The sequence below is a fragment of the Schistocerca cancellata genome, chromosome 3 (assembly GCF_023864275.1).
Source record: "Schistocerca cancellata isolate TAMUIC-IGC-003103 chromosome 3, iqSchCanc2.1, whole genome shotgun sequence".
NCBI classification, from domain to species: Eukaryota; Metazoa; Arthropoda; class Insecta; order Orthoptera; family Acrididae; genus Schistocerca; species Schistocerca cancellata.
Genome location: NC_064628.1, coordinates 374199389 through 374212708, shown reverse-complemented (window position 1 = coordinate 374212708; position 13320 = coordinate 374199389). Strand labels below are relative to the sequence as shown.

At 36.3% G+C, this 13320-nt stretch overlaps 1 protein-coding gene across 1 annotated transcript in view; it reads right to left on the bottom strand.

Annotated features, from left to right (window-relative positions):
* The window catches only part of LOC126175059 (WD repeat-containing protein 54-like), a 63339-nt gene extending 51183 nt beyond the window's left edge, over positions 1–12156 (bottom strand). Inside the window, exons 1-2 of the mRNA XM_049921577.1 lie at positions 11590–12156; positions 10852–11032 (exon numbers count right to left, since the gene is read on the bottom strand). Of these exons, the coding sequence (XP_049777534.1) occupies positions 10852–11032; positions 11590–11817 (409 nt within the window). The 5' untranslated portion in view covers positions 11818–12156. The remainder of the gene's footprint in view (positions 1–10851; positions 11033–11589) is intronic.
* Positions 12157–13320: the final 1164 nt, after the last annotated feature.

Genomic DNA, 13320 nt, shown 5'->3' with positions numbered 1-13320 from the left:
GATCTGTGTTGTGACTGGACAAACAACACCAAAATTACATTATTTATCATTTTACATATATAGAAAGTTATGTAAAAGAATTTTTCATGTAACATATAAAGCAAATTATTTACAACAAGGACATATAAAACAGATAAAAAACAATATTAAAGTAACATACAAGCTACCTTGTTACTACTGTTAGCATTTATGGATATGAGATACATACTCTATGTGATGCAAAAATATTCCATCAAAATCACCACCACTGCCAGTCAGAATCAAGGAGGCTGCCACCAAGTGGTATATAAAGACTTCTGTGCCACAAAGGTACTTCTTTCATTAGTGAGCTGATACTGCTTTTCCTTGTTTCAATTGGCTAAGATGAAATTCATTACAACACATTGCATTAATTTACAGAGAGAACTAGAGGAAGGTCTTCCTTTGTCCTTTTTACAAGGGTCACCATTAAGTTTTTAGGTGTGATCACTAGAAAGCTGGTTCAACACTGAAATTGATAGCAGTGAGATTTTTGGGGTAAATTTAAGCGTATATTGAAAGAATAGGCAAATGGTAAATGGAGATGGTGTGTTTATCATAGTACAGAAGAAGCTCAGATCCGCCAAGATAGAAATTGAAGCTGCACGTGAGATTGTTTGGACAAACTCAATGTCATGGATCATTGGATCTTTCTATTGACCATTGATCCCCCCCCCCCCCTCCCAAGACTCATCTCCTGATGTAACCAAAACCTTCAGAGAAAACCTCAGTTCACTTGTATATAAGTTCCCCAATCATAATGTAATCATCAGTGGAGACTTTAATCATCTAACAATTAACTGGGAAAATTACAGTTTCATTAGTTATGGGCATGATAAGACATCCTGTGCAATTTTACTAAATGCCTTCTCCGAAAACTACCTAAAACAGGTAGTTAGGAACCCCACTCATGATGGAAATATATTAGATCCAATGGCAACAAACAGACTTGACATCTTTGAGGATGTCCACATCAAAACTGGTATTAGTGACCAGGTGCAGAAGCAGTAACAATGATTACCAAAGTACAACTAAACCAAGCAGAAAGATCTAATGTTCAGCAAGCTAGACAGAAAATCAGTAGTGTCACATCTCAATCAGGAACTTGAAGCTTTCAGCACAGGGCAGGAGCATGTACAGCAACTCTGGCTCAACTTTAAAAGACTAACTTACCATGCACTGGATAGATATGTGCTCACTAGAACAGTTCGTAATGGGCGGGAACCCCCATAGTATACAGTCACTGTAAAGAAAATGCTAAAGAAACAGAGATTTCTGCATAATGGATGCAAAACAAAGTATGGGATTAATGAGAAAGAGATATTGAATGAACAGCATTTGGCTGTCAAAAGAGCAATGCATGATGCCTTCAAGGACTACAGTAGCAGAATATTGTCAAGTGATCTTTCTCAGAACCCAAAGAAATTCTGGTCAAATGTAAAGGCTGTTAGTTGTACCAACGTTAGTGTCTAGTCCCTAGCAAATGAAACAGGAATTGAAATTCAGGGTAGTAAAGCAAAAGCTGAAAAGCTTAACTATGTTTTCAAATGTTCCTTTACAAAAGAAAACACACAAGAATTGCCCCAATTTAATCCTCATTCCACTGAAAAGATGAAAGAAATAAGTATTAGTGTCAGTGGTATTGAGAAACAGCTGAAATCATAAAAACTGAACAAGGCTCCAGCCCCCAATGGAATCCCTGTCAGATTCTATACCGAATTTGCGGTTGAGTTAACCCCTCTTCTAACTATAATCGACCATAGGTCTCTCGAACAAAAATCCATGCCCAGTTCTTGGAAAAAGGTGCAGGTCACACCTCTCTGCAAGACAGATAGTAGAAGTAATCCACAAAATTATCAATCAATATCCTTGACATTGATTTGTTGTAGAATCTTAGAACATATTCTGAGCTCAAACATAACGAGGTGTCTTGAATGGAATACCCTCCTCAATGCCAACCAGCATGGATTTTGAATATATCAACTGTGTGAAACTCAACTTGCACTTTTCTCATGACATACTGAAAGCTTTGGATCGAGGCAACCAGGTAGATGTAGTCTTTCTTGATTTCCAAAATGCATTTGACTCAGTACCGCACATATGCCTACTGCCAAAAGTATGATCATAAGGGGTATCCAGTAAAATTTGTGACTCGATTGAGGACTTTTTGATAGGGCGGACACAACATGTTACCTTGGATGGAGAGTCATCATCAGATGTAGAAATAACTTTGTGTGTGCCCCAAGGAAGTGTGCTGGGACCCTTGTTGTTCATACTGTACATTAACGGCCTTGCAGACAATGTTAATAGTAAAATCAGGCTTTTTGCAGATGATGTAATTATCTATAATGAAGTGCTATCTGAAAGAAGCTGCATAAATATTCAATCAAATCTTGATAAGATTTCTACATGGTGCAGAGATTAGCAACTTGCCCTAAATGCTCAGAAATGTAAAATTTTGCACTTCATGAAACGAAACATAGTATCCTATGAATATAATATCAATGAGTCACTGTTGGAATCGACCTACTCATACAAATACCTGGGTGTAACACTTTGTAGGGATATGAAATGGAATGATCACATAGGTTCAGTCGTAGGTAGGCTATGGTTTATAGGTAGAATACTGGGGAACTGCAATCAATATACAATGGCAATTGCTCACAAATCACTTGTACGACCAGTTCTAGAATACATCTCAGATGTGTGGGACCCATACCAGATAGGACTAACAGGGGATACTGAACATATATGGAGAAGGGCAGCACAAATGGTCACTGGCTTCCTTAATTCGTGAGAGAGTGAATTGGAAGGCTCTTTAAGACAGAGGTACACTATCCTGAGATAGTCTATTAACAAAGTTTCAGAAACCAGCTCTAAATGTTTACTCTAGGAATATAGTATAACCACCTATGTATCACTCACATAGGGATTGTGAAGATAAGAGCACACACAGAGGCATTCAAAAAATCATTCTTTCCGCAGTCCATACGTGAATGGAACAGGAAGAAACAATTATAAACTGTAACTGGTACAATGGGATGTACCCTCTGCCACGCACCTCATGGTGGTTTGCACAATACAGATGTAGATGTAGAGCGTGATACTGGGATATGACATTACTGTTGTTTTTCAATGTGTCACTTTTTATTGTTTAAAATAATGGCAGCTCTGGAATGCATCAAGTAGCTTCTTTACAGTTACTGTTTAAGCAAATGTGTTATGAAAAAGTGAAAATTTCATGTTGGGTCATTCCATATCAAATCACCCAATAAAAAATAAATTTTACACCCACCTCCTTAGATTTTCATGAAATATGGTTCAAATGGTTCTAATACCCTCCTGACAACACCTGAATTTTTTCTGCTGTATCTCATAGTTTTTTTAAATAAATTTTTAAAGTTTTTATGTTTTGCGTTTTCCGAACCTTTGGAAATGGTAAATTTAATTTGTATTCAAAACTTTAAAATTGCTTATCTTAAAAACTCTTTTAGATAACATCATGAATTTTTGCAGCAAGTTTATTTATTATACATAATTGAAGATAAAAATGATACTATTAAAATATATTGATATTTTCTATGAAAAAAAATATATGTATTTTTTTCTTTTTATTTTTTAACGGATGTTTTGTTTTATAAGAATTGCAATATCTAGAGTCTCAGACCTGATAGAATGCTCAAATTTGTTTTAATTTACTCTTAAACATATAGGCTACTTGATAAAACAAAAATAATGATGGCTTTTTAACATGTTTATTAATTATAGTAGATTACATTAGAATTATGTACAAAGATAGTGTACTTATGACACTTATATATAACCCAACTGATTGCTTGAAACATTGAATTTTTTGAGTAGTTTTGTCTTTTTAATAAACATTAATGCTGATTCAAACTGTTTTTCCACTTCATCCAAGAGCTTTCAGTTCTTTTGATACAGTCTTTTTTGAAGTAATACATTCTTCCAGTGTCTACTACACAATGTGCTCCAAAGGCACTATGCAAGAATCTTCTCTTTCAGGCCAATAAAATGATGCAGCTGGTCCTGAAGGGTGTAGAAATAGAATTTCTGCATCTTCTTCATCATTGAATATTGTTTTTACCAGTCCAAAATACCAGTTACCATCATAATTTGCAGCCACATAGCTATTTATGGATGGTTCAACACGAACCCAGTCAGAACAAGAATGGAAAGAAAAGACTAAGGAGGGTTTTACACTATCTGTAGCCCTTCTAATTTCAAGGTTGTTTGTTGGAAGTGGTTTGAAGTTATGAAAACTTCTTGTTCCAGGAATGGTTTGGGTTGCTGAAAAACGTTTTTCTAGTTTTAACCGTAGCAAATCAGTTTCTTTTTTGTCAATAAAGTGAAAATGAATGTTTTCAATATTTTTTTTCACAAAACTTGTACACATTGATTGCTGTCATTATTTGTTCTTAGTCTGAAAGCTGTAGACTGACTTTTCTTAAAATTCTTTTAATAGTTCCTCCTAGGCCATCACAAATTGACTTCCCATGACTTGTTGCAAAAAAAGTGTGTTGGGCCTTCAAATTAAAGTCTCTCAAGCGTTCAGTCAAATTTTTAAAACTGTTTCTATTTTTGTACTGCCCAGCACAACCATCTGTAAAGTAGTGAACTGAGTCAATGTCAGTAGGATGTAATGACAGCCACTTTGTAATTTCTTTTTGTACAAAGTTAACAAAACCAGTGTCATGTTCTTGGTCATCACTAATAAAACAGTGGTTGGAAACAAAAACATTGTTTTCCTCATTTCTTAGAAAAACTCCAACTTGGTGTAGAGTACAACCACCTCTATTCCAGTGGTAACTTTGGATCTCATTTTATATAACAAAGGAATAATTTTCACTGAAATCCATAACAATAATTGCTGTTTTAGGTGGTGGGTCTTCTTTCAATCTTTTAAAGGCTGCTTATTGGGATTTTGCTATAAACGAGTGCGGGATGAGCTTCTCCAATGACCTAACCAATAAAGAAATGTAGTCTTCAACACTGATAGACTGTTTGATCATTTCTGCCCTGTCTGTGTTAACCCACTGACTGATTACAATTTCTTCTTCTAAATCATAATCTTCACTTAGTTTTTCAGTTAAGTACTCAGTTAGTGCAGTATTTGCAGGACAGCTGTCGCAATGATGTAGCATGCAGTTTTGGTTTTCCGTGTTGCACACAAGCATCTTAATAGGTCCTTACAAGATTCTTCAATTTTCACAGCATCCAGTAACAGTTTAACATTCTGGTGGATACTGCATACACATACAGTGTGTGTGCTGGCAGCACCAGCAAGGATACACCATTTAGGTCTGAAGAAACAAAATTTTGAAAATCCTACTTCTACCTCGGGATTCTCCCATTTGAAAGAATAATAGAGTTCTCTCAAGTTACACAAAATGAGTCTTTTTTTGCATGTACACATTTTTTTGAACACTTACTTTGTCTTTTGTTCCAGGTAGCACTCTGGAACTTTCATACTTTTCATAAAAATCTGTTACAAGTCTTACTGTATTTTCAGAAAGAGTTTTACCTTTTTTTGGACCAGGAGTTACCAAAATACCCTTTTCAGATTTTAGCTTTCTAGCTTGTCGCACCATGCACTCACTTACATTAAATTCTTTCATCACTTTATTTCGACTCCAAGAATCTGGAGCCAAGGTCAGAATCTGGATTTTTCTAGACCTCCCAACAGATGAAATCTTCTCTTTCATAAGAGAAATCATTAAATCAAAATCCTTTGCTTCCTCAACCACACTTGTATCTTCTTTGTCATCATCAGAACTTGGTGCATCATATTTTAACGCTTTTGAAACTGCCTTTTTTGCAGTCTTTTCAATACTGCTAACCTTCCTTTTAAAATAAGACCCTTTATTTTGTTCTGACAAGCCATGAAGCTTTATTGGTGTTAAACCTAAATTATTAAGAGCAATGTTTGTTTGTACAAGAGATTCATTTCTGGATTCCAATGATTCTAATTCAACCAGGACTTCATCATATTTTCCACTTTCATTGACTTCAGCTCTTAATTTTTCCTCACAAAAGTTATGGCATGTTGAGCAAAGCTTTTGTCCAGGTTTTATGCCAATATTTTTTGTCAGTAATTGTTTAGAAAGATCCAAGCCTACACTTCTCAACGATTTTTTGATGGGCTTTTTGTGTTATTTAGTGGGTCTACACATGTTGTTTGATACTTTTCAAAAACATTTAAAAAGTAGTAGCTGTGGTGTGAACATATAGTCTTAAATTCACACAGATTAATTCCAGATCATAAGTGGATCAAATCTTTTTCTTCCTCACTCAATTCAGATGCCAGTTGTAACTTTTTTGAAGGTGTGTATCTTGTTTGGAAACAGTCAGATTTTTTAAATAACCCTACGCTACAGGTTTGAATATCTGACATACTGATTTCACTTTTGGTCTGATTACTGTTCTGGTTACTTTTATAGGATATTGGAAAAGAATCTCTGTAAACTAAGTAACAGTACTTACTGAAAGTTCGAATAAACTTAATAAAATACTATCCAAGGACTATTTAACACTGTAATAATTTTTTACTTCAAAATACAGGAGTAACAAAACAAAATCCAAGCGTACATTGTTACTCCAAGAAGACAAAAACTTATTTTCGGTGCCTAAGTCACTTGATACTTTTTATTTTTAAAATATAATTAATATTATTTTAAAAATTAGATAACTATTAAACAGGTTAAGAGGCCAACATAATTTTTCTTTTATCTAATAGACTATACAATTAAGAGTATTTTAAAACAAATTTGAGCTTTCTATCAGGTCTGAGACTCTAGATATTGCTGTTTTTGTAAAACTAAACATCCGTTGGCTTAAAAAAAAATTAAAAAAAAAAAACACTTGTAAATTTTTTTTTTCATTTGGAAGATTTTAATATATCTTTATGGTAATTTTTTTAACATTTAGATATAATACACAAACTTATTCCAAAATTTCATACTGATATCTTGAGTATTCTTTAATATACAAATTTTTTTAGTTGTGAGGACACATTTAATTTATGATTTATGACTGCTGAAACTACGCCAAATCTAAAAACTTTAAAAATTTATATATAATAAAATCTATAAGAGATAGAACAAAAAAATTTTACAAGTGCTTTCAGGATGATAAAAGAAGTAATTGTACCAAGTTTCATCAAAATCTGACATGGTTGGTGTCAAGGCCTGGGTGACTTGACATGTAATGACCCGTTAGGTTTTTCACTGAGTGCTTTTCCACGGTTTTGGTGAAGGCCTAGCTTGACAACAATGCCTTGAATCACTAAATTCAACTTATGGCAATCAATCAACTTCAGAAAAGACTGTTGAGAACTGGTTTGCAGAATTTCATCACAGTTAGTCTCCTGTCAGATATGAACTTCACCAAGGTCAACCAGAATTAGTTGTTATTTCAAAAACAACAATGATGCCGTGTGCAACATGATTGGAGGATCATCGTGGGACTTACCATGAAATGAGAGGCATGATAGATTTCATAAAATTTGACCGAAGCTTAAAAATAGGTAAGTGTCAACTTGTTTAGGCATATGTTCAAAAAAATTTGACCAAAGTTATGCAAAATCCCTACACAACATTTTAGAAGGTAATGAAACTTGAATATATTTATATGAGCTGGTAACCAAGCAGGAATCAACTGTTTGGTCATTCTAAGAATCTGAATCAAAATAACATTCAATAAAATGATTACTTGTTTCTTTTGTAAGATGAGACCTCACAACCACTGCTTTACACAGGTGAAGAAAAGTTAATGCTGGATGATACACAAAAGTGCAGGTGATTCCTGTAGATAAGAGGGGTAAAAGAACAGACCTGCAAAATTAAAAATATCCTTAACAATAGCTAGCTGGAGAATTCTTGCGCATATTATAAGCTCTAATATAATAAATTTCCTTGATACAGAAAAGCTAATATGAATAAATCAGCACAGATTTAGAATCAGCACTCAAGCAAAATTCATCTTGCCCTTTTCTCATGTGATATCCTGCAGACTGTGGAGGGAGGGCAACCAAGAGATTTCATATCCCTAGATCTACATCTACATACACACTTCACATGCCACAACAGGGTGCACGGCAGTGAGGGTACCTTGCACCACTGGTAGTCATTTCCTTTTCTGTTCAACTTTCAAAGAATGTGAGAGAAAAGCAACACTCTATATGTCTGTATAAGAGTTATAATTTCTCTTATCTTATCTTTGTGGTCCTTGTGCGAAAAGCCCATTGACGGCAGTAGAATCATTCTGCAGTCAGCTTCAAATATTAGTTCTCTAAATTTTCTCAGTAGTGTTCCATGAAATGAACATCGCCTTCTATCTAGGGATTCTCATTTGAGTTCACAAAGCATCTTTGTAACACTCATGTGATCATCCAGTCTACAGGTCAAATGCAGCACGGTCTTCTAAACTGCTTCAATGTAGCCTTTTAATCTGACCTGACGCAGGTTCCAAACACTCAAGAGTACTCACGAATGGGCCGCACCAGTGTTCTACATGCTGTCTTCTTTACAGACAACCCACACTTCTCTAAAATTCGTCCCTAAACTAAAGTTGACCATTTGCCTTCCCTACTACTGTACTATTGTCATTATGTGCTCATTCCATTTCACATCATTTTGCAAGATTGTGCCTAGATATTCAATTGACATGACTGTGCAGGAAGCACACTACTGAGCTATATTCAAAGAATATGGGATTGTTTTACTACTCCTCTACATTAACATATTTTTCTACATTTGAAGATAGCTTCCATTCATCACATCAACTAGAAATTTTGTCCATATCATCTTTTATCCTCCTGCAGTCATTCAACAGCAGCACTCTGTCTAGGATATCAATTATGTATATAGAAAATAAGAGCGGTCCGATCACGCTTCCCTGGGGCACACCTGATAATACCCTGGTCTCTGATGGACACTCGCTTTGGAGGGCAATGAACTGGGTTCTATTACTTAAGAAGTCTTCAAGACACTCTCATATCTGGGAACCTAGTCACTGTGTTACATGCTTCTGAGAAATCTAGGAATATGGAATTTGCCTGTTACCCTTCTGCCACAGTTTGCAGTATATCATGAGAAAGCAGCAAGCTGAGTTTCGCATGAGCGATGCTTTCTAAATCCGTGCTGATTTGTGGACAGAAGTGTTTCCATTGCAAGCAAATTTATTATATTTGAACTGAGAATATGTTCAAGAATTCTCAATAAAGAGTACTGTGTAAACAGAACTAGTGCAACTCATTCTCTAGTACTGCTAGATTTGATACGGGTAGGTTCAGTCAACACATGAGTGTTACAGAGAGAAGCTGCTGAATCCTTACAAAACCGTGTTTTTGAGGGACTGACATCAGAGTGGAAAAAATGCTTGCAAATTTATTTTGAACAAATGCAAAATTGAATAAAACTTAAAGGCAAACATTATGAGAAAAAAAGGATTTGTACCAAAAAAATTCTCCATTCATTGTTTTTGTAAAAACTCAAATAGGGGCCTATGAAATTTAATTTAGATGATGGGACATCTCAACCTAAGGAAAAAGACATTTTAATTAGGCTAATAGTACTCAAACTTGCTAACAATCATTGTCATAGTTCATACGCGTAATACTCTACAATACGTGTAGGGAAGACCTCACAGTAATTCATTACGTGGCTTCTCAAACACAGATGGAATGATAGTCACTTCCTTTTAGGTTGTAGGAGATAACATAGTTAACCTGTCATTGCCAGAAATAGCTATGCACATGGCTTTCCTATCAAAACAAAGCTAAATAGATGTCTTTTTCAGGCTTGAAATGGTCTATGATACTACTACTGACCACCTACGATACTACTAGGGACAACACAAAACTGGGGATTCCTGGGATGTGTTCCATTCTTTATGTGGTTCTTTACTTGTCCAGTGCTCAGAGTAGGATTATGAACTCTGGTGCAAAGCTCTAGTTTAAATGGACTTTAAACCATAATGCAACTCAGCAGTTTTCACAAATAATTTTTAACAAATAGATGCCAGAGGTGAAGTAAGTCATAGATGACATACAAGACCTTCTCTAATTGGGTACTGAACTTTCAGACATTTGGTTGGTAGTGTGTCGCCTACCCACTGAGTCCAATTAAGCTGTAGGGTCTATAGTGATAGTTTGTGGTTAAAACTGTATATAGATACATTCCTGCATGTCATTCGTCTTTTGTTAATGCATATTTTGACTCATTCATTATGTCTAAGGCTTCTCTTTCTAGATGGGTTCTATGGAACATGATGAATAAGTGTGAATACACGACAGTTTTGTGAAATTATACTTTTAGTAACATTATCTCTAAATATACTCCCTGCCATAAATACTACAAAAAAAGCTCATAGAATGCATTACTGCAATTGATATGTAAAATTACGATCCATCAGATATTTCTCATTTGTGGGGGACTTTCATCTGATGATACAAGTTTTTAATATGAATTACCAGTGCCTCTCCTATTTGGCTCGGTATGCGCTCTTTTATTAATCGACTGCAGTATTTTTTATAGAACTTGACTCAAAATTAAGAGTGGTTGATGAAGACTCCTAAAAATCAATTGGAATGCAAAAGGATAAGGCTACATACTGTCACTCTGTATGATGGTCCACAACTAGATATAACTGTAATGGCATGTTTAAAAGCATGACTGAAATATACTATCTGAAGACAGACCTTAGTGGTAACGTAACTATAATGATTCACTCTTTCACAATGCATACATCTATCAAACTTCAAGAGACACAACTCATGAGTCAATCAATGTTTATATCTTCTGAGCTTGTACTTACCAACACAGAGCAACTGGTCACCTATCAATGCAATGCCCCTTGCAAAAGTTCCTGGAGACCTTGGGCCATCACAGCATGGATGAGTAAATTTGAAGATCTGACCTTCTTGGTCATAAACGTTGATTCCTAAGTTCGATGTCACCAACAGATGGTACCGGTTGCCAAAGAATGCCCATTTCACCTGTTACACAAGTACTGCCATATATGCTTATTTTTTTACACACACACACACACACACACACGCATACACACACACACACACACACACACACACATATGTACACACAGTTCTAATTCCCAATTGTATGCTAATGAATTATATTCATGTGCAAGACCATCAAGCAGGGCCAGTGCCATTGTAGTTTTAATACATAGGGTACGGGTAAAGGAAATAAATTATGTCATCAGCAATGTTTTGTGTCTGATTATATCCGTTGTGTTACTGGATACGTTTGACTTAACGTGTGACAGTATTGTTCAACATGGAGAAGTATAGCCCCAACATACTGCTATTGTTGTTGTATTACGCGGTATTTACTGTTCTTTTTACTGGAAGAAACCTAACTGCAGTCCACATGAGGGAATCATGTAATTTTCCTGTAACGTGTGACTGCTAACCAGAATGCAAACAAAAATACGTAACGCAAAAACGCCAAAGAATAGTTATTCATTCATGTAATACAATAAGAAATTCTATAGCAATAACTGGTGTACACAGTAATGATTGTCCGTACTTACTTCTGTTACATAAGCGGTGATATGCTTTGGTTTTGTGCCCATTTCTATACATGGTAAATATTTTGGCCTTACGTTCGGTCCATGAGCTATCAGGATATTAATGTATCCACCATGAATAACGGCAAATGTTCGTAGTGTTTCGTCCTCTATTGAATAATGCACTTTCAAGTTCCCGTAAATTAAGGAAGCTGACGTTACAAGCATAACTTCAGTATCTTTTTCGTACATTGTTTTTCTGTTTCAAGCAAACCAGTCTCATAGGTAGATCCGTTTTTCTTTATACGCCCCTTAAGCGAACCGTTGCATTTTTTAACACGTTAAACTCCGTGTTCTTGTTCTCACAAAAGCGAATTCTCTCAGGATACCGGTACGATACAGTTTGCACGGACGGAACAGCGACAATCGTAGTACAGCAGATTCATGCGTTTCAGCTCATGGATTGTTTCCATTGGGTAACTATAGCAACGGAAACGAGTGGAACAACACGCTATGTAATTCGTCAATACGAAAACCGCGGAATTCTTGCTGTCATAACAAGTATCCTAAGTCGCTTGTGCGGTAACTGTAAAGTGTGGTGTGTTGTAATAATGTCTTTCTCCAGCATTTTGAATCTGACTGAATAAATGTGTATCATTCTTTTTTGAGCAGCAGCAAGCAAAAGAATGAGTTCTTGCTAAGGTGTAAACATTGATGAGAGTGCAGATTTTCGTAAATTATAGATTAGGACTAGAATCTATGGCAGCACTTCGCAATGTATACAGTCACTCATGGTTTGCGATATTTCCGAACTGAACAAGGGCAAAAACTCGACAGTCCCCCCTCCCCACCACCACCAACCACCCTTCCACAAGAGGGTCTGATGTAGGACGCCAAAAATGAAAAAAAAGTTTTTTCAAAAATATGTTAATTTTGTAGCGCACATCTTTCAGAAGAGTTTGATATACAAAACATATATGTTCGAGGAAATGTAAGACATGTTATTTGGTCTTAGTGCGTCAAAGTGCAGTGCCACGGCTCTTCATACTATCGCACCTCATTGTATTTCGCTCTGTGGAATCCAAAAGTGTATATTTTGTAATGAAAACATCAAACCTATGTTCAGGACAGTGGAAATTAATATGTCCTGTCTTGTCTCTCCTGCCCCCAGTCGGCCGGTTTGACATCCTAACCCCCCCCCCCATTTTTTTTGCGGCCCACGGGTGGCCGAGCGGCTCTACGCGCTTCAGTCCGGAACCGCGCGACTGTTGCGGTCGCAGGTTCGAATCCTGCCTCGGGCATGGATATGTGTGATGTCCTTAGGTCAGTTAGGTTTAAGTAGTTCTAAGTTCTAGGGGACTTAGGGGACTGATTTCTTCAATCATTATGTCCCAGCACTTTTTCCTCTCTAACCTTGCTACAGCTTTACACGGCGTGCTTTCCTTTCTACGAAAGAATCTATTAACCTCATCAAACGTTTTGCAACATAAAAAATCAAAATGTTGTCTAATATTGAAAAAATCTGTTAATACTAATAGTGCCCAAGACGGGCGTGGTTTCTCGATTTGATTACGTATATTTTGTCTCTGGTTGCTAGATCAAACGAAATGGGCCTTTCTAAAGCCCGGTCCACTCGCAACGATCTGTCTGCGCAGACGTCGGCGCAGATGCGTACTTGCAAAAGATCGCTGCAAATGAGGTGTGTTCACACGACACAAACCCCAGTCTACTACTCGCCCGCCATCTGTCGGTGTA